Here is a 21,809-nt window from a genome sequence, read left to right as displayed (position 1 = left end):
CGTTTCTGAAACATGCATTTTTAAAACAAAGCAGGTTGGGAGCCTAAGACAGGTAGCATTGTCAATATTAAGTTCTAAATTTCATTTTTCCGTGATATCGAAAGCCTTTCACTCCTAAGTTACTCATTACCTAACATGCTTTTGGTCCTATTTTCATTGGTATTTCGCATCAGCTCTGAACAAAGGTCCAATCCAAATGCCGTGCTCTTTTATAACGTTAGTTACTATTGTAAAACTCCTAAAGCGAAAGTTGGTATCATGCAATATGTTCCTTATGATTTGGCAATGCTTACCATAGGTGTCCAAACTCGCGAGCCCGGCGCTCATGAGCTCGGCACTCGCGCTCAACCGGGCTCGGGCTCAATAATTGAGCGCGAGTCCGAGTGAGCGCTAGCCCACTTGAGATTAGTGAGCGCGAACCCAATCGAGAGAAGTGAGTGCGAGTGCGAGCGAGTGCGAGTCTAGTCAAAAGAGATGAGCGCGAGCCCGAGTGAGTGCGAGCTCAGTTGAGAGAAGTGATCGCGAGTGCTAGTGAGCGCGAGCCCAGTTGAGACAGTTGAGCGCGAGCGCGAGTGAGTGCGAGCCCAGTCAAAAGAGATGAGCGCGAGCCCAAGTGAGTGCGAGCTCAGTTGAGAGAAGTGATCGCGAGCGCTTAGAACAGGACCTTTCTCCTGATGTTACAACTTCAACTTGTATGTTACCTGCCCTGTGACCTTAGTTTTTTTTTTTTCTTTTCCTACAGTTAGCGTTAGACCCAAATTTATTTGTACTTGAGAGTTTAATTCACTACCTTAATTATTGAACATTTTACATCGTAGAGTATATAAGATTTACGAAGGATTTTCTGATTTATATTTATTCAAATTGTGGCAAATTGATGGTAGGAAATCAACCATCGGCATTAAGAAACTCAAAATATGCAGTTACATTTTCATAAACATGGGTTTTGTAGTTTTTGTCTGATTAAACAGTATTCTTTCTCCATTACTGAAAATTCAACAGAAAAATTGTATATTTACAGGAAATTTGTACAATATCAAAACTACCAAAAGTATCACGAAACTGGAGAACATATTTTGATGGAACGGCTGCCGGGATGTACATGGGGTTTGTGTTGATTCTTACCCTGCTATCAGTGGTTCCTGTCGGGAGAGTTGTGGAAGGTCAGCTGACGAAGTCTGGGCGTACAAGGTATCGTTGCAATGGTAAGTGCAATTCTTTGAATAAAGCTAAAACGTGGTTTCAGAAGATAGAATGACACGTCAATTTTTGAGCTTACACTAGGCTAAAGAAGTCTTGAGTGTTCTGCACGAATGGAATCACTAGGTCAGTAGAATAGATCGAATGCTCTGTTCGTGTGGTTCAAGAGGTAAACGAAATTTAGAAACTATGAAAGTAAATTACTGAGAAGTTGATAGAATGAGAATGTTGAGGTAACGAGAGAAACCCGGGAAAATCTGTGGAGACGATTGCTATTCGTCACGAATTCACATGGATCGAACCAGGGATTTCCACTCACTGCACCCCATACAAAAAATTGGGTTATTGGCACCATGTATAAGGTAGTTGAGTAATTATAACTTCATTATAGGGATATTGACGTGCACATGGTAAGTAATATTTTCCCAATATAAGGCATTCCTATAGTGTTAATAAGTATGCTGTAAGCTTCCTGTTGTTGGACCGTTACTGTGATAAGCAACCTTATTCTGAGCGTTTAACAGTTAAGAAAGGATTAGAAACGAAACATTCTATAAATTTGTGAAAATTTGTCCCTTGAGCTCCCGCCATATCTTATCGTGGATTCAGCAGGCTTGCATAATGATATGTGTCAGTTTTCAAATATAAGGAAATCAGTCGGGCGAAGGTTAGCGGTTTGCGTTTTCGCTTCGCAATCTGTGGATTTTTGATTCAAACCTTGTGGCGGGCCAGATGTTTCAATGTTTTTCTTCAGTACCACGAGGAGGGTATGTACTAACCTGAAAAAACTTTGGAAACCTGGAATTAGGCTGGAATGTACTTTTGTAGCTAGAAAAGTCTGAAATTTACTAGAAACATGGATTTTTCTCAAAGTTACCATTTTATGTAATTACTTTTAGTAAACTTTAAAGAAATTGCTCGAAGTAAATTAATGTTAAGTCAATAAGAAACAGAAAATGGACTGAAAAACCACAATCTTAAATAATTTTTGATTGCTTATAATGTTATTATACGAGGGCAAGGTACAAAATTATTGCTTCTTTCAGTTGAATGATTTCTGAATATTACCTTCGAACCAGGCCTAACTGGTTGTTAAGTGTGAATCCGTAATCTGTAATTCATTAACTTCTCTATTTTATGTTTTGTTGGTCATTCCTTCTTTCTAGTTTCTTAAACTTTGTATGTGTGTTCTACTTTCAGTAAATCAATAATAATGATTCATTGTATAAGTATTAACTGGACACTCCCATTCAAGAACAATAGCCAGTAACATGCAGTCATATAATTATCTTAGAATTTAAATTAATATTTTTAGAACCTTTTCATGTAGTAAAAACAAAATATAAATAAGTTACTACTACCAAGGAATATGAATAACACAGCAGTTAAAGGTGAGAACTTCCTGTGTTAGTTACGGCACATTTTTATCAACTGGCTTTATGGTCGTCGTTGTTAAGAATAACAGCATTTCTTTTAAAAAGATATAGACTTGGAAAATATAAATTGTTCTGGAAAAACCTTGAATTAAACATTTAGTAGACACCTTGATCTAGGCGAATTCTGAGATCACACCTTTTAAGGCTCAGGCATAGACTTCCTTTGCCATTGTTGGTTGTTAATTGAAGTATTATAGTATAAATTGGGCTTCATGTGCAATTTGAAGTTTGTTTATTAATAATAAATAAATTACTCTAAATACTGCGGGGAAACTGAGCTTTATTGTTTAGTTATGTAAGTGGTATGAGGCGTGTAATCACATAATAGTATTGTATTTAACATATACATCTGGTATTTTTTTTAATCACAGTTTTAAATATGGTTTAATGCAGTATCCTGGGTTTTTTATAAAGCATTTTCTAATCGGCGAAATATAATACCTTTCTTAATCAGTAAATCTAAGAAATAAGATATATTTAACCATAATACTACAAGTTATCACCAAAAGAAACTAAAAAGTAGTAACAGTACTAAAAGTAACAATAACAATACTTAATATATAAGTACTAAAAATGTTTTTGATCATATAAAATTGGTTCTGAAAGAAGTTACGATGTATTGGCGCCTGAATGTCAAATATAAGTTATTTATTGATATTTAGTTAACGATATGGAACTGGCAATCATAGTAGACTGGACCCGGAGCTTCCTAATATACAAATTGAAAGAGATTGTCAAAATGTCTAGCAGTTATTTGATTCATACGTATGAGTTATCACATTAAGTAAAGTTAATATTATCTGTAGTGCGGTGGTGATATAGCTATTCATTGGAATTCCTTTCTTTGCAGGATTTTTAAGTTTACTTGTGATACTTGCTGCAATATTTGGTGCCAAGTATTATAATTTACCTATCTATTACGTAAGAGATAAATACATACAGCTTCTAGTAACAGGGATTATTTTTGGAGTTGTTCTGTCCATCCTTGTGTATCTGCGTGGTCGTCGAGCACCTGTGGCTGATCTCAATCCAAATGGAATATCTGGAAATATTATTTACGACTTCTTCATGGGCAGAGAGATTAATCCTCGCGTTGGACCCATTGATATCAAAATTATCTTAAGCAGACTTGGCGTTATAGGAATGGTGAGTTGGTCATGTGCTTAGTAATTGGAAGGTAAAATTAAACCTTTACCTTACTTGTATAATGATGTACGTTTGTGTAGATTATAAATTTTAATATTAAACATACCGAGGAGCCCCGCAAGAATTATATACACTGTTTTAAGAGAAGTTATCTCAGAACTTTCCATAATTGAATCGAATTACGGTGGGAGTCTGGTGATTTCTCAGAAGATTTACTGTACTAGAGTTAAAACGCTCAGAATTCAGCTTAGAGAGATAAAATATGAGGTGGATGAAGCTATGCGTGGATTTGCTATACTTATTAAACAAATAGTATGTTATACCTATAAGTGGAATTTTTGTTTCATGGTATTTCGATAATGTGAACACATGGATTTAAATCAATAGTTTACAAATGGTTTGTTCATGGTAGGTAAATTGCAGTTACTGTGGTGTTCCAAATTTATTATAAGAGCTGAGCCTCGATCTATTAACTCTAGCTGTATGAAGGTCGAGAGCCTATTTAGATATGGTAGTTTCTGAAAGCTTTCTAACCATATAAATAAACCAAAAATAATTATGATGCATAAATTAAACGAGGATATTGAAAGGCAAATAGTTAGAATTTGTTCATTTTAAGAGTATGTGGCCAATAACAAAGAAATGTAAGTAAAAACAAGTTTTATCAATTATGTAACTGCATTCTCCCAAATCTTCCGTCTGAATTTACAGTAATCAACTAACTCCTCAAAAATAGAGGAGAAATATAAATAAAGGCCTATAGCTTGCATCGTTTGCTTGACTAACAATGAACACCATTACTTTTGAGTATCTTTTAATATGTATAAAATGGTTGATAAACTTTTATATACAAACTGCTAAGGGATATTTTCTGCCTTTCCAACATTACTTGTTCTTTGATGTTCAGCCATAACAATTTGTAGGAATAGTATTGAATTCTATTTTTCTCAACGGAAAGTAATTATTTATGTTTATAATGAATTCAGCAACAGAAAATGTCTACAAATTCGTTGATTTTTGATGCATATTGTTATTCATTTAAGAAAATTGTTATGCCCACTGAAAATTATTTTTAATAATTGTTTTAGGCTGAAAATAACCGTCAGAATATGATCGTTGGCGAGTGCTGGCTTTCGTGGAAGAGAATGTCTCACATCAGTTTTCATAATCAATAAACAAACCTTAATCGTGCATGAATATAGCTTACGTTGCTTTGTTTGTTCGCACTGTTTCTGTGGGATGAATAATAATTCGGGCCTTAGAATGATGCTATGTTTCTTTCGTTTCTCAAACGGGAATATCACGTTGTTAAATTGTAAACCCGTTTGGGGAAAGTATATTTTATTGCAGTCCTCAATTTGCGGTTGATAAAACAAAGAACTGGAATGGTTGTAAACGTGTGAAGTTAGTTGTATGTTTTACACACATACGCACAAAGGCTTTCATAGAAAATCATTTTTCTTTCAGATCGTGGTCAACATTGCTCTGGTTCTGAAACATTTTGAAGATTATCCTAGCAGTTTCAGCCCTACTTTACTTGTGACGGCGGCTTTCCAAATCTTTTATGGACTGGATTTTCTTTGGTTTGAAGAAAGTTTCCTTACTTCTTTTGAAGTATTGTACGAAGGAGTTGGATACATGTTGGCTGTTGGATATAGTCTTTATCCATTTTTCCCAACTCTTATAACAAGATACCTTTTCTACCATAGGTAAGTTGAAATTTAAAACTTTTTTTTTCTTTCTTTCTTTCTTTAGGGTACAACACTTCGAAGTGGTTCACGATACCCATTTATCTACAATTAATATGGCCTTTTTTCTTAATTGTCGTTCATTTTCATTTCATCATAGGAAATCAATTTGTAATTCGCCAAGTGTTGTACAGTATGTTCTGCAGTGAAAAAAATATTTATTTCACTGTAGTTGTCGAAAAAACATTATTTATGGGATGAGTTGATAGCTTTTAGTCAAAGCTGGAAGTGTAAAATGAAACTTCGAGTATTTAATTATTTTTCACATGTGAGTGAATTGTAAATAAAATCATTTAGACATTTTTGCCAATTATTTGGGCTTCTATATTGCTCAAAACGTTCCTTCAACCTGACAGCGTGGACATAAGTAGAATGTGGTTCAAAATAAAGGTTTAAATATTGTAAATTTTGTATTTTATGCAAATACTGAGAACGGCTTTATTGCTTTTTCAGGGTTGATCAACCGGTATACTTTTTGGCACCATTAGCTTTACTCAACACCATTGGTTACGTCATTTTCAGAGCCAGTAATGCACAGAAGAGTGAATTCCGGAAAAATCCATTGAGTCCTGCTCTTGCCCGTGAGTATTCACAGTTCATTAATCATAATTCATTACTTACTTTCTCCATAAGAAATTTTAGAAAAGAAAATATAATTAGTAATCGATGACGGAGTTGTAGTTCAAGTACGGGCCTTTTATCCTCTTTATTTCCGTTGGAGAGGATGTCAATCGAGAAGACGTAGAGTTAATATAATTGAGAAAAGGGTTAAAGGAGTGAAGCAGAAGTATAAGAAGAGAGCTCTTATTTTGGAAAAGTGCTGTACGAGAGACAAATTGTCAACCATTCCTTTCATTGCTCTTTTATCGTACTACGGGAAGTGCAAAAGCGTAGCAAGTTTTGCTGAAGTCTTCATGTGATAGATATAGATGAAAATATATCCGCTATACTTTTTAACTTGCCGGGTTCGATTCCCGGCGGAAGTTCATGTTCGAATTCCACATTAATCACTAGGTCCACATTTCATATAGCCTTCCTGTAAAAGGGACGCTAAACTGAAATCAAATCAAATCAAATCAAAACCCAGCAAGATTAAACTATTTTCCAGAGTTCCAGAAATTGTTCTTCGGAAGAGTGCTTGATTCTCCAGTAGCATACGGAAGACACGATGGGGCAGTGGTAGAGCGTTCACCTCTGATGCAGCGGGTTCCTGGTCTGATTCTAGTCCATGTGACTTTGTGATGGACAACACCATATCTGTGGATTTTTCGTGGTTCTCCTGTTAGCCTAAAGGGTATAATAGTGGGACTAAATAAATCCGACGTAAGAAAAATCTATCGCTCTGGATGAGACTGACTACCTCGTTATTAAGTCAGTAAGGATACTGATGGAGATTATATTTTTAAGTAACTTGCACGCAGAAAAAAAATCACTTTTATTATTTGGTATGTCTATCTTAATTCATTCGTAAAAGCTGAGTTACATATTATTTTATATAATTTTATGTATAACTGCAGAATAGATAATAATAATTTTAGTATTATTAATTATCTACTAACCTGAATAATGTTCATTCAAATTGTATTATTTATTCTTCCAATATTTCGAATTTACTGTTCGGGCATTCTTTCTTTAGGCTTAAGTCGTTATTTGTGTATGTTCACATTGTTCTAGTATCTTAACAGAGGCATAAAAAGAAATATTATCTATACTTGTAGTTTTATCTACTTGTACCAGTAGGTATGGTTAACACATAATTAGATTTTATGTTTGCAAATTTTTAGAAACTAGTGTACAAGTTATGAAAATTAGGGTTCAAAACCGGGGGTGGGGGAAATTCTTTCCACAAGCTAATTAACATTCACATGTAGGACTAATTAATGGATAAACTTGTGATTAACGGTATCCCTAATCTTACATAGTTTATTAATTATGGATGTTCAAATATGCGTTTATACACTTCTGTTCCCCACCCCCACTTCGCCTTCTTTTCTTTTTTGCTCAGGTCGCGCCTTTTAGTTTCGGCACCTGAAAGTTTAACTGAAACAGGGCTATCATCATTGCAGTCTTCTTTGCTTTATTATTTTTTTCATCATGCATTTGTTTTTCCATTTGGACAACAGGTACGAGGGATAGGAAAATTGGACGAAACCACAACACTAAGAAACAAAAGAAAATTTAACACAAAATCAACAAAAAGAAAAGGAAAAAGTTGACTTATGAACTCCTAACTACCTAATATTAATTCATCTTCTGACTTCCCTATTCTATTCTATTGTCGACTCAAGTTTAGCTTACTCTAGTCTTCAGTTGTTTCAACCTCGTTGCTTTTATCATACTTAGCCTTCCTTGTATGTTTATTATCTTCTTAATTAGGTCTAGGTTTTACCTGTGTGATAGGCTTTCTACCTGTACGATAGACTTTCCTCCTATTTTTATTTTATTTTTTTTTAACATTTTTTTATTTTGGTTTCCTCCTGTGTGATTTTTTAAAAATAAATTTTACTATATTCTCCTAACAGAGGATGTTAATATTTGCACCACTGAACTCAGCATCATTATTGCACGCATGCACTTAAATAAGTACTACACACTCCTGTGTGTGAAAACACAACTTTACCATAATAAAAAGAACATACCAATATCATCATACTGCACATTACATCACCCATACACTTTTTCCCGATTGCGCAAACTTCGATTTCCGTATTGATGCTAAGCGGAGTTTGTTATTTCAGTTTTCCACAATTTACTTTTATGGATCTGATCCTCAGTGCAATGGCTTGAGGTCCAGGACCCACTCGGAGCACTTAGTGCAGTTGTGTCCTGGACCTCAGTCCTGCCGCCTCAGTCAGTTGTGTCCTGCCGCCATGAGCGCTGGGATCGGTGTTGACACGCAAACAAGTTCCGAGGTGGATACTATATAACATTTACCGAGTTATTGGCTTTTACATTTTTCATCGTGCATAGGGTCTTTAGTGTATGTTGTCGATTATCATAATTGCATCCTGACTAAAATTTATAGTTTTGCTTTAAAAATACTTGTTTCTTAGAGGTGACAACATACATCCAGTCAGCTGATGACTGCTTCTTTGTGTAACAGACCAATTGGATTGAATGAATGTAAGAAAATTCTTAACTGTGAAGAACACGTCAACTTACACGAATATTCGGTCTTTTTCTCACAATTTATTTAGTTTTGTTCTATTTTTCTTATTTGTGTTCCTTTGAGTTACATTTGGTAGCCATTAAGATGAATGTACTTTATAAATATGTTGGTTACTCAATTTCAGTTGTAGAATGTGGGCAAAAATCTACATGTTGAAAGTAAGCAATACGAAAATTATTATTTTTCTTCTAGAAACTTGCCATCGCACGTGATTTTGTCGTGAAAATAATTCTAAAACAAAAGTAGTGATTAAATATTACTTCAGATTTAAAGATTACTCCAAAATGAGTGCAGATGGATATCACACAACGTAGTTTATAGTTCTGAATCTTATTGAAAGTAATATTTAGTTATGATGCAGTATGATTTTCATAATATGTCACCTTAAAAATAGCTAAGGTTCAACTTACTATTTTAGGTCTTACTATAAAACTTCACTAAAATTAAATGAGATGCAGACCTCCCTTAGTATTACTCACTGGAAAGGTCCAATGAATCTGCAAACGTTCAAGGGTAAAGTGGTAGGCGTGAGAGAGAGAGAGAGAGATTTTTAGGCACAAAATTGCAGCAAAAAACCTTAGTTTTGGATTCAGAAATATACGGTAATAATACGACTTTTACAGGGTTCATAGCGAGTCACTTTTTTTAAACTAAAAGTTACTTTTTTCAAGTTGGTCACTAAAAGTTACTTTTTTTTTTTTTTCAAGTTTGTCATTAAAAGTTACCTTTTTTTGAGGCTAAAGTCATTTTTTCGTGTGGGGAGCAGCGGTGGCTCAGTGGTAGAGCGTTCACCTCTGGTGCTTGGGGTTCCGGGTTCGATCCCAGTCCCCGCCAAGTGAACTTTGTGGTGGACAAACACCGTGAGCGTGGGTTTCCTCGGGGTTCTCCCGTTTCCTCATACTTTCTTCATTCCACCATTTCATTCATTACTCATCATTACCGTCTCCTTTAGCCTAACCGGCATAACCGTGGGATGTAAAACTCAAAGATTTAATTTTTTCATGTGATTTATGTTTTGCATTGACAGTTTTCTAAGAAAAATATTATAAAAATAAATGGAAAAAGGCAGAAACTTGGTATGCCTTTTTCCATTTCACATAGACTAAGTTTATGTGAAAATATGAAAATCGGTTAGCATACGTTTTTGTTACTGCTTTTTATTTCATTTTGTATGTTATATTTTTAGTTAACATTTGTAATTTATTTTAAAAGTTCATAATAAGGGTATAAATATAACCCATATTATTTGCTTTGATCTTTTTGTGTTAAAGGAGAATGATACATATTACCTGTTTACAGTTTACTTTGCATTGTATGCGGAATGTTGGAAGAAGCCATACCTATGTTTACTAATCATATGGTACCAAGACAAAATTTGTAACAAAGCAGTTGTAGTGGTAATCTAGATGTTATGTATTAATTATATTACTTTTTGTATTATTGATCATAATGAAAATATATAAATTTGGCCTTACCCCATCCAGATCAAAGTTGAAGTACAAAACCGTGCAAAGTACGTAATTAATAATGAAACTCTAAACACAAGTAATCTATTTTTTTATTTTATTTTATTTTTTTTTTATTATCTAACAAGCTTAAAGTAAAATAATTTTTAAAACTTAACATGTTAAAACATTACTTATTTCAGCTATAATCCAGCCGGACCTATTTTGGTTGGGGAAAACAAAAAGACAAACAAACAAACAAAAAATAAATAAATAAAATGTGTAAAATTCAATTTATGTCCAAGTTTAGCATCAAGGTTTACAGTTATTTTTGATGAGCTTTTGGTCACTTTTCAACTATTTAGAAGAGACCAGACTACTATGAGCCCTGCTTTTATTCTGAATTTATATGAAACATATTACTGAAATGAAATCTTAGTATATATAGCTTCTTCGAATAAAGAAAAGATTTCTTCCAATCATATCGAAGACACTACGCGCCCCATTAAGTTAAAATGGGCAAGTTAACATCCAAAAATCTGGCAACCTTCGGATCTGAGGAATGACGGATTTTGGATGGTTATATATGTTGTATATATCACAGAAAATGACTTATCTGTACAACCCTTTAAAGAAAGAGAATTAAATACTAAACGAAAAAGCTAATGGATCATTAATTAAATAAAAGATTTACAGAATTATAGTTGAAGTCAATAAAATACTTGTATAGAATTTTGATTCAACTAATTAAAACGGTGGTGTGCCAACGCGGTAAATTTGAAAATGCGCTCCAAAATTCATGCAGAATATGGAGGAATCGGATTATCGATGACAGGATTTTTGAATGTCACCCTATATTATGAAAATAATTTAGTTTAAAATTATGTAGTATTTATCGTGCAATAAAATTATTATTATTTATTTTTTTTTTGTTTCCAGATTTAGAGACTATCCCTACTGCACGCGGGAAAAAACTGCTTGTATCTGGATGGTGGGGATGGGTTCGACACCCTAATTATCTCGGAGATATTATATTACATTGGTCTTGGGCTCTCTGTGCTGGTAAGTGATATTTGTTATAGATTACATACTCATAGTAATTATCGACTCTTAATTGTACTGAGCTTGAATCAATAGAGTTATGTTTGAATGATATCTCCGACTTTGTTACATTTTTGAAAGGACAAATTGTGAAGGAAAATGAGCTGAACTGCTAAAATGAGGGATTCAAGGTTTTCAAAATGAGGACCATTATTGTAATGTTGCAATGTGACACTCAATACCGCTATTTCAGATCCATTGTGTAAATACTATTATATATATATATATATACAGGGTGTCCGAGAAGTCCTTCCCTGATTACAGAAATTGATAACTCAGGCTAGAAATAAGATAGAAATATGAAACTGGTGTTGAATTGTTACAAACTATAAAAGTTTTGGTCACATCAGTACACTTCCACATGAGCACCCTTGGTAGCACGTAGCACATCTAGGCGATATTCAATTTCCATCCACACATTAGCCAACATCACTGGAGGGATCGATGCAATGACTGTGGTTATTCGTTGCTGCAGGGTTTTAAGATCTGGTACACGTGTTCAGTAGACCTCATCCTTGACATAACCCCATAAAAAGAAGTCTAATGGGGTTATGTCAGGAGAGCGTGGAGGCCAAGCTGTTGGTCCATCACGACCAGTTCACCGTCCAGGAAATGTCCTATCGAGATAGGCATGAACGTCCAAACCCCAATGAGGTGGTGCACCGTCTTGCTGAAAAACGACATCGGGGCGATACTGAAGCAGCTGAGGAACAGCATACAGCTGCAACATATCCAGGTACACTGCAGATGTGATGGTATCCTCAGCGAAGAAGAATGGCCCGATAATTCGATCGTGCAATAACGCGCACCAAACATTCACCTTTGGACTGCCTCTGGTGAACTCCCTGGCCTCCCTGGGGGGTTCTGAACCCCAAATGCGTACATTATGGCGATTCACTACTCCACTGACAAAGAATGTCGCTTCGTCGGAAAAGGCAATTCGTCTGAGATAACCATTATCGTCCGCAATACGTGATAGCATTTCGACCGCAAAGTCATATCGACGTGTACCGTCGTCGGGCAACAAGGCCTGAACGAGTTGCACTTTGTAAGCACGAAACAATAAACGTTTGTGTAAAATGTCATGGATAGAGCTTTTTGGCATCTGTAATTCACGTGAGGCCCTGCGCACCGATTTCTTAGGACTTCTCAGAAAAGACTGCCGCACAGCCTCCACCGTGTCTGCTGAGGTTCTTGGTCGACCAGGCCTCGGAAGGTCAGCAATCGACCCTGTGTTCTTGAACTTCTCATACCAGGCTTTAATGCTCTTGACATCAGGTGGAGTCCTCCCAAATGTTGTCTGGAACTGTCTCTGCACCGTGGTTGGTGATCGTGTCTCATGGTACCACAGGACACACTGTGCCTTCTCCTGGTTGGTTGTCATGGCTTCTTGGGCTTCTTACTTACGTACTACAAACCTAAAACAAACAAAATTGAGCCTTGGTAAAACAGAACAAACCTAACAGACAAAAAATTTTATAGTTTGTAAACAATTCAACACCAGTTTCATATTTCTATCTTATTTCTAGCCTGAGTTATCAATTTCTGTAATCAGGGAAGGACTTCTCGGACACCCTATATATCGACTACAAAAATGGGATAAATTGCAAAATACTTACAAAATCTTGAAGTTTTAGCTATACTATTACAAATGCTCTATGTGTCCACCACCAGCAGCACAAACATTATCTAGACGATAGCTAAAGTCCATCATTTCATGGGAAGTGCGATGCCGACCTGGACTCTTACCTGTGCACAAGCATCCTGTCTCTTCAAATTGGCGGTACCAACGACGAATGTTTTTGGATACAGGTGGATCAATGCCAAAACGCCTTCTGTTGAGCGGACGCCATCTTACTTCTGACTAACTGCAAACTGAGAAGACACATTGCCTGACATCTAATGGTGATTTTCTGAAACTAGGCCACGCCCTTTCAAACAACTCATTTCCTTGCCGGCACGTCCCATGTTCCGTAATTACTACCATCCAAAATCATGTCATTCTTTTTGAAACACGATGTATTCTGAAGAAAGCTGGATATTATTATATATACTGGCAATATTTTTCCAGTATGGTGCCTTCCATCTCAATTCAGGCAGAGCATGTACCATCACCATCTCAGATATTGTTAAAACTTTTTTTTATAGCAACTAGACATGTTTTTCAGAGACCCATATTTTTTTGTTTTGTCGAAAAAAATTTTCCCGCCAAGTAATGGGCCATCAAAGACGGGGAGTACAATTTATGAATTGTAAAAGACATGGAAAATGGTCAACTTCGGAGCCCCACCATTCAGCTATGGAGACAGGTAGAGATATAATTCTTGTTGTGGTATGTACATAGGGATATAAATAAACTATATTTTATTGTACTTCGGTTTGCGCATGCGTACCTTTTTGTACATAAATTAACAAATGAACGTTAATTTATCTGAAAAGTCGAAGTTTGCGAATTTTTTTCGAGCACTTCCGGTTCGAATTTTAAAATTCTGTTTTCACGGTTGGTAAGACCCAGTTACCTGCTTTCCGAAAAAAAAAATTGTATCGCTTCTGTGTGCAACCGTTTTGTCGTAAAAAAATTCGAGAAATTGTAAAATTCTCAAAAATCGCCATTTTTGGGCGCCATTTTCTCGAAAACACCATCTTTTAAAATTCTGAAATTTTGTCAGATGGTTTAGCTTTACATGAATAATAAATATACCAAATACCATTCTCGACCAATGCTTCATGAATTAACTACAGCCTTTTGAAGTTAGCGAAGTTTCGTTAACTTTGATGTCACAGTTAGCAACACTGGAAACAATAAAAGTGCAATGATTTGATGATGTTTGTGGTTCACATTAATTAAATGAAGAATAAAAGGTTTTCCTGACTGGTTTTTATTATTTTGATCAAAAAAGCGCTCTGGAATAGTAAAATGAGCCCCCCCCCCCCCCCTTTTACTCGTCCGTTTTCTTAAATCGAAGTCATCTGAAATGGAAATTACGATTACGATACACACAAATTTTAAGTTTACTTAAAATGGCCATCCAATAAATTCTGATGATCTATAAAAAGCCTGCACTATTACCTTAGTGATGACTTGGAATCATCCAGACAAAGTCTCAATTAAGTGCAATGCCATTACAGTGATCGAAAAAGGACAAAAAGTTTTTTAAAAATTCAAACAATTTCTTACGCGTTCCATCAAAGAAATTTACGGACTTTCTTTTAAACAGAACAATCTCAGCATAAGAATGGGTCACTCGGAATTTTATAGTATTCGACTGAAGTGGGTCAGTACGCAACCTGCAAGGAAGTGTGTGTGTGTGTGTATTGTGCAAATTTTAAGTTATCTGCTACTGCGTTGCAACAAATCAAAGGTGCAACCTGTATTGAAGCAGTCATGAGTGACCTATTTCCTTTAGTAGTATGATCCGCTGAAAAAGACAGCTGTCTTCAAAAATGTAGTGAATGTCCTGAAATGAAAGGAATAAGTGTGGAGTCTTTGATCCTGCTGAAAATGAAAGTGTTACGTATGCCATATGGGAAAACAATGATCTCGTTAAACAAAAAACTATGCCACTTTCCGTTTTCGTATCGTACATTGCTGGTTTAACTGTAAGACTTGTAATTCGTGACTACATCAAGAAAATCCAAAGAGAATTAATTGCTACCGAAAGAATCGTATAAAATTTCAAGATACAAATTCTATTTTACTTCATGTGGACTTCGTTGAAAACTGGACTGTTATTCTGCAAAGTGAAATTCAGTTATATCACCGGAATATGGAACAACTGACAGTTTTGTTGTAATAAGCGACGACAAAACACACGATTCGGCTCATGTACTCATAGCCATAGACAAGATTCTAAAAATACTCGAAGAAAAGCGAAAATATAGGTTATAGGAAAAAGGTTCGAATACGTGGAAATAAGTGTCTACAATTTCCCAAACCGTGTCAGTGATTTATGATGGTGCTGCATCCCACTTTAAAAATCGCTTTGAGATGTTCGAGATGCAGACAGGTCCGATAAAGCAGTGGTTTTGCAGTGAAACCGGCCATGCTAGGGTCTCTGCGACAGTATTGGGGGGGGGGGGGGTTGTAAAGAATGTGGCAACGCGGCATAACCTTAGGCAAAAACAGGTACACAGTATTAAAACCGCAGAAGAATTCTTGAGTATAGTGCAAGTATAAACTCCGGGTATTACTCTCGTTTTGTTGCCTGGAACTGAATTCGCCAACTTCCGGAAGAAAGAACGAAAGGAAAAAAAAAAAGCAAGAATGGGAAAGTATGTGACCGGTAACTGATATTCAACGAAGTCACCTTTGGCTTTCGGAAAATGGCGAAGTTTTTATGGCAGTAACGGGTCAACATAAACTAACTTCATGCTTCTCCCAAAATCGAGCTTCTGCAATTCAAAGTGTAGATTTAAGAAGTCTGCAAAAAGGAACTTTTGTTACATACATATGCTCAAAGGCGCCGATTTCTCTGTAGATTGAGGGGGGATTGAGATGCAGAAGGTATATATATATATGAGGATTTTAAGACAAATTGCATTCAAATTAGGTCAAATATTGCATATTCATAAATATAATAGGGGGCCCACATCAGCTTTGGGAGCTCCGGTCCCCCCCCCCCCCCCAGGATCGGCGCCCTTGCATATACTTATGATAATCAGTGGTGCGTAGCAGAATTATGAATAAATCATGAATTACGTACAGTTGAAGTGCTGTTTGTGCTTCCACATGGATTTTCAGCAGGGTACAGGTTTCCAGAAGAGCATAAGAGAAGTGAAAATAAGTGTTTTGTGATTATCGACAATGTGCTACGCAGGAGCGGATCCAGGACGAACTTCTGGGGTGTGGAATGAAATACTGCTACTTAGAGCTACTTTTAAGAGCTCCAAACTCTGGAATGGGTTTTATTTATATATAAAATAAGAAAGTTTCTTCTGGGAGGGCGATCGACTCCTTGGATCCACCTCTGGACGAGTTGTAAGTGTACTACTGCTATTAGCGAAAAAGACACCAAGCAAGCAAATGATTGGTCCATGTGAAAAAAAAAATCAGTGAAATTTTGCTTCCGAAGACCATTTTAAGTAAGTGAACTTAAAATTTGTGTTTCGTAATCGTAATTCCCATCTCAGATTACTTTGTTTTTAAAAAAACGGAGAAGGGGGGAGGAATAATTTTACTATTTCAGAGCGCTTTTTTGATCAAAATAATAAAAAACCAGCCAGGAAAACCTTTTATTCTTCATTTAATTAATGTGAGCCACAAATATCATCAAATCATTGCATTTTTATTGTTTCCAGTGTTGCTAACTGTGATATCAAAGTTAACGAAACTTCGCTAACTTCAAAAGGCTGTAGTTAATTCATGAAGCATTGGTCGAGAATGGTATTTGGTGTGTTTATTATTCATGTAAAGCTAAACCATCTGACAAAATTTCAGAATTTTAAAAGATGGCGTTTTCGAGAAAATGGCGCCCAAAAATGGCGATTTTTGAGAATTTTACAATTTCTCGAATTTTTTGCGACAAAACGGTTGCACACAGAAGCGATACAAATTTTTTTTCGGAAAGCAGGTAACTGGGTCTTACCAACCGTGAAAACAGAATTTTAAAATTCGAACCGGAAGTGCTCGAAAAAAATTCGCAAACTTCGACTTTTCAGATAAATTAACGTTCATTTGTTAATTTATGTACAAAAAGGTACGCATGCGCAAACCGAAGTACAATAAAATATAGTTTATTTATATCCCTATGTATATACCACAACAAGAATTATATCTCTACCTGTCTCCATAGCTGAATGGTGGGGCTCCGAAGTTGACCATTTTCCATGTCTTTTACAATTCATAAATTGTACCCCCCGTCTTTGATGGTCCATTACTTGGCGGGAAAATTTTTTTCGACAAAACAAAAAAATATGGGTCTCTTAAAAACATGTCTAGTTGCTATTAAAAAAGTTTCAACAATATCTGAGATGGTGATGGTACAATTTTATTTTATTTTATTTTATTTTATTTTTTTTTTTTTTTTGCCTGAGTTGAAATGGAAGGCACCGTATATAATGCGGAAGTCATGAGATGATTGAAGAACGTGTGTGTTTATACACTCTGTAAAGAAAAAATAGCGACACCTCAATTCTCAAACTAACTCACACAGAAAACCATAGTTGCAGCCCGTTAGAAGAGTAATAGAAGGAAATGAAGAGTGGGATAGTTCATTTGCGTTATCTGTGACACCTGTGGTGTAGGACATCGCTTGTCAATTGTTTGTGTATCAGTAGTATTTTCGATAGATGGCACTGAGTTTGTCTCGTAACTTATTGTAGTAAGAATTCTGCATTGCATTTGTGATGTGTAGGCTGAGGTAAATAGCATTTTATGATTGTTCTTTGCTTTCTAATTGTTTGGACAGTGTGTCAAGTGGCAAAATTTTTGTTGTGCAGTGTTGTTTGTGTGTGATATTGTTGCTACATGTGGACTGTAAACAAATAAGATGGGTAAGAAATGTGAGTTGTGGCAAATCTCTAAAGGAATAGATGGAATTCTGAAAATCCATCATTCTACGGCAGGAAGAGTAATTCACAAGTGCAAACAGCATAACAAATCGTCCCTTCGTCAACAGTGTCAAAGAAAAAAGAAAGCATCACCCAGAGCAGATTGCTAAATGAAATCAATAGCACCGCAGATTTAATGAGTGATTTCCCCAAAAATCGTTTTTGTAGTTTGACATGATCTTGGAACTGCAGTTACTTGTACAACTGTATTGTCTTGATTGTATGAAGAGGATATTACAAAGAAAAAACCGCGTAGAAAGTCGAAACTGACAAAACACAGAGGACTTCAACATGTAGTTTTGTAAGTCGATATGCAACTTGGACTTATGACAACTGAAAGCATGTCGTTTTCTTCATTGAAAAGAAGTTTAGAATAGTGGGAAACGATAGTGGTGTGAAGTTGTGGATACAACAAGCAAGGAACTTGACAAGGATTTTGTTTAAGAGATTCAAATATTCAGTTACTGAGTGATGATATGGGCATGGTTCACCGTTAAAGACGTCAGAACGACGGATATATGTGAAGGATCGTTTGATGCACGAAAATATCTTCAAATTCTGGCACGTAAAGTTCTTACAACAGCTAAAGATGACTTTTCTGAAGAAGATATGGACTACTTCCTTTCCCAGGACGATAATGCTTCATGTCACCGAGCCAAAATTGTTAATATGTGGTTCAAGAATATGACTATTTAGAGACTCGTGTGGCCTACAAACTCACCCGACATGAATCCAGTTGAAAATTTGTGGATCAATATGAGTAGAAATTTCAATAGACGACTATCACAAATAGAATGGAATTCAAGGAACAGATAATCCGGGTGTTATTCCGTGATATCGAGGTTGCATTTTGCAATAGCTTTGTTACCAATGCGGGAAGCCCATGGTGCACATACAAAATACTAGTTTGGTGTATCGTACTTCTCGATGTTTGCACACAATATGTCTTACCCTAAAGAAATTCCATTTCTTGTTTTCTGCTATTGTTGTTGATCTTTTTCAGTTTTATGAATTACTCTTCCTACAAACGATTTTGCTCAAAACACACATAGCTACTTATATATGCATATAAATTCACTAAATTCATGTCAAAAGCCTGAAACTCTGGCGCAAGTATTAAGAATGAACTGCTCATTAGGAATATGCCTTGTAATATTATCAGGAATTCATGTAAAAATTCATATTGATTAAAGTATGTTGAGAAAACCATATTAGAGCAAGTGTCGCTATTTTTTCTTTACAGAGTGTATAAATAATAATAATGTAATGGACGAATGTTTTTTAAATTTCATTCTTAATGAATATTTAGACGCATTCCTGAGTTGAATAGTTATAAGTAGTGCTGTTAAAATTATTCTAACAATTTTCTTGCTGTTCGAGTATTCGTTTTCAATATTTGAACATTTATTCGTCATACGAATAGTTGTTCGAATAATGAATTATTCGAACTTTAATAGCACTAGTTATAATCATGCGTTAGTTTAATTTCTTTAGTATTTTTAGATCTCACCTGTGTTGCTGCTGTATATTTTTATTGAACTTTGTGTTTTTACGCCTACTCTCCTAAAGACAACAATTTGGCAACATTTGACTCCAGTGACAATTAGAACAGATATTTAAGCGACGAATGTCTCTAGAAGTTGACACACTATTTATCTTGACGTTCTTTATCAAAAATAAAGTTTGTAAGGTGCGAAGGTAACATGAAAACGGGCTTTCGTACTCTCATTCAGTGGTAGCTTCATTTGTTTTTTCAAGGCTTCCGAGTGAGAGAAGTGCTTTTCATAAATGAATGTTGGACTAACTTTACCCATAGGTATAAGTATGGCTTGTTTAAAAATATACGATAATTATTTGGTTGAATCCAACCAAATACTGACTAAATTGATTTCTATGGCTTCGTGAACCCCCAAGACCTCAACGCAGCAGTAAAAAAGAGAGCAGCTGACACTATTTTGTGCCAGTCCAATTAACTGCCGATAGGAGTTTTCTGTGTCGTTCAGACTTTTGTTATATTCACAACCTGCTGTCGTGGAATTGAGTCGTTGTTAGATTGCAAACAATCTTGTTTGTGTATAGGAGATCTCTGCTTGATTCTTGATGAGTATGAGTGTGTTAAGACCCAGTGCTCAAATGCAACATTAATTCAGGCTCCAAATGCCTTGTTTGTATAGATTTTACAACTAATATTGTGAGCCCACGCAAAGGATATGCCCAACAAGTAGTACCCATGCCGCGCCCGCACACTCGATTCTTCAATTTGTTTCGTTTTTCTTTAGAATATTTACCTGAAAACTATTTTTGATTCTTCCGGGTTAGCACGAACTTTTACTTCAATCGCTACATATGTATACTTGAGAGAATTAACAATCCAGAATGAGCAGTGCCATGTAATAATAAAAGTTTCATGTATAAAATAATAAAACCATATTAATTTTATTTTCAGGCTTCTCTCATTTCATCCCGTACGTAGTACCTATTGCAACGACTATTCTTTTGCTGCACAGAGCCAAGAGAGATGATGGTCGGTGTAGCAAACGGTACGAAGCAGCGTGGGACAGATATTGTAACCGAGTGAAGTATCGGGTGTTGCCACGAATATATTAAATCTTTACCTTTTCTTTAAGATGTGTAATGAATTGAAATATCGTCTGCTGGCTGACATAGCGATGTATGTTAATGTTTGCAATATCATAAGCAAAATGCAGATTTTTTTTTTCTTCTTCTTTTCATTTACCTAAGTAGATACGATAGTCAAGCAGTTTTATTTCTATTAGTATTAGGTTTTGAACAATAACAGTTTATATTGTGAAGAGAAGCATATAATACACGACATGTTTATTCAGTTTCCGAAATGAAAACAGTACATAGTTATGTCAGTCAGGTGAAGAATTTTATGCAGCATGCAATGAGAAGTTTTATATCTCAGGTGTATACAAATATTCTAGTTTAATTTTTTTGAATTAAAAAAAAAAATGAACGAAAGATGACACTGCATCACTATTTTTTTTCACTACTTAAGAACACAAAGCAAAGCTAAAAACTCCTGTACAAAAGTACAAAAAATAGAACATTTTATCTTTTATGTATCCAATATATAGTAAGTGGTAAAATAAAAATTTATATTTAAGAAAGAAAATATTACCAAATAAGTTTAGAAACTTAGTGTTTTGTGAATGTTCAAATGTACGTAAGAAATCATGTGTAGATTGGAAGACAGCTGTTTCTTAGTGCTCAAAAGCTCAATGGACTTTGCACTACTGCGCCAAGCTTCAGTAACGAATTTTGACAAACTGTGGATGAAGTCCAAATGTATTATGTGAGGATGAATTGTGGTATCCATTGTTCTGATGGATCAGAATCTCTGTATGAGTTTGATGAGTAGTTGAGGACAGTAGATGGATTGTATTAAGTAATGGTATTTGAAGTAGTCTTCTAATTTTGAATATATTGAGAGATACTCTTATATATACATATATATAAGATAAAGATTTCATATTTATAGATTATATATATATGTGTGCGTAGTAAAACAGAATGAAGTTTTAAGTATAAAAAAATGAAGTGTTTTTTTTCCTTGATCTCATGCAGTGTTCAGAACTGCCTGAATCATGTATGTTGAACATGAAATTGTCCATATATATATATGTAGGAAAGATTTCATATAAGAAATTAACGTGACATGTCCAAATTGTTTTATATATACATATGTCATCTTTTTATTCTTCTGTGCGGGATTGTACAATTTCATTTTTTAAGAAAATCAAAATAAATGTCGTTGGTATTTAGTTGTTTCATTTTCTTGCAACAAAAAAAAAAGCTTTTTTTTTTCTTTTCTTTCTTTCTTCCGTAAGTTTCGAAAAGTTAATTTTAAGGAAACAGTCTGATGATTTTCTTTACATAAATTGATGTTTTTTACGTCGTTGCTTGCGTCGCAGAATTACAGCATAATCCACAGACAAAGAGGTTTCAGTTTATGTAGGGCACCTGAACTAATCTTGTTCTTTCATACGAG

At 35.3% G+C, this 21,809-nt stretch overlaps 1 protein-coding gene across 2 annotated transcripts in view; it reads left to right on the top strand.

The window, feature by feature from the left end:
• LOC145685924 (delta(14)-sterol reductase TM7SF2-like) overlaps nt 1-21,578 on the top strand; it is a 58,006-nt gene extending 36,428 nt beyond the window's left edge. For both annotated transcript variants that reach the window (XM_081758693.1, XM_081758694.1), the window contains exons 6-11: nt 1,022-1,205; nt 3,487-3,782; nt 5,250-5,491; nt 5,984-6,111; nt 11,084-11,206; nt 20,241-21,578. In XM_081758693.1, the coding sequence (XP_081614819.1) occupies nt 1,022-1,205; nt 3,487-3,782; nt 5,250-5,491; nt 5,984-6,111; nt 11,084-11,206; nt 20,241-20,401 (1,134 nt within the window). In that variant the 3' untranslated portion in view covers nt 20,402-21,578. The remainder of the gene's footprint in view (nt 1-1,021; nt 1,206-3,486; nt 3,783-5,249; nt 5,492-5,983; nt 6,112-11,083; nt 11,207-20,240) is intronic.
• The last annotated feature ends 231 nt before the right edge of the window (nt 21,579-21,809 follow it).

Source organism: Thermobia domestica, chromosome 5, assembly GCF_964235325.1.
Source record: "Thermobia domestica chromosome 5, izTheDome1.hap1.1, whole genome shotgun sequence".
Classification (NCBI taxonomy): Eukaryota; Metazoa; Arthropoda; class Insecta; order Zygentoma; family Lepismatidae; genus Thermobia; species Thermobia domestica.
Note: the sequence above shows the minus strand (reverse complement) of the source record. Positions and strands in the feature narration are given on the sequence as shown.